Source organism: Ceratina calcarata, unplaced genomic scaffold, assembly GCF_001652005.2.
Source record: "Ceratina calcarata isolate Rehan_Ccalc_2016 unplaced genomic scaffold, ASM165200v1 scaffold11126, whole genome shotgun sequence".
In the NCBI taxonomy this organism is placed as follows: domain Eukaryota; kingdom Metazoa; phylum Arthropoda; class Insecta; order Hymenoptera; family Apidae; genus Ceratina; species Ceratina calcarata.
Genome location: NW_017132048.1, coordinates 1 through 490, shown reverse-complemented (window position 1 = coordinate 490; position 490 = coordinate 1). Strand labels below are relative to the sequence as shown.

General features: G+C 32.4%; 1 protein-coding gene across 1 annotated transcript; it reads left to right on the top strand.

The window, feature by feature from the left end:
• Positions 1–12: 12 nt before the first annotated feature.
• On the top strand, positions 13–477 carry LOC108622606 (U3 small nucleolar RNA-associated protein 6 homolog). Its single transcript, XM_018020589.2, has 2 exons — positions 13–260; positions 333–477. The coding sequence occupies exons 1-2, from the start codon at positions 169–171 to the stop codon at positions 475–477; spliced, it is 237 nt and encodes a 78-aa protein (XP_017876078.2). The 5' UTR covers positions 13–168.
• The last annotated feature ends 13 nt before the right edge of the window (positions 478–490 follow it).

Below are 490 nucleotides of genomic sequence, written 5' to 3'. Positions count from 1 at the left end.
CTCCTACCATCAAGGAGTCCTCTCTACTGCCCTGCAACTACCACCACCACCTCTGCTCCTAATAATAATCATAATTTAACATCCAGAAGTGCTGTTGTCTTATACACGTGACAAAGATTTTTATATTTATCTCAAATTGTATATTTTGTTTAATTAAAAAGCTTGACCATGGCGGAATTTGTTGAAAAACGATGCGAGGATATGATTCCCGAATTAGAACAGATGGAAAGAATGAAGCTGTTCGACAAAAATGAAATTCGGTAAGAGGTGCAGGTTATATTTTCGTATCATATTGTTTATTTCGATTAACAATCAGCTTTTTTAAATTGTAGAGGAATTGCAAAAAAGTTGAAAGAATATGAATATAAAATTCAGCGACACACGAAAACTAAGGAAGATTATTTAAGATATATACAGTACGAAATGGATCTTCTTAAATTAATCAAACAACGCCGAGGAGTATGTTATGAGATTTGAGAAAATAATTATT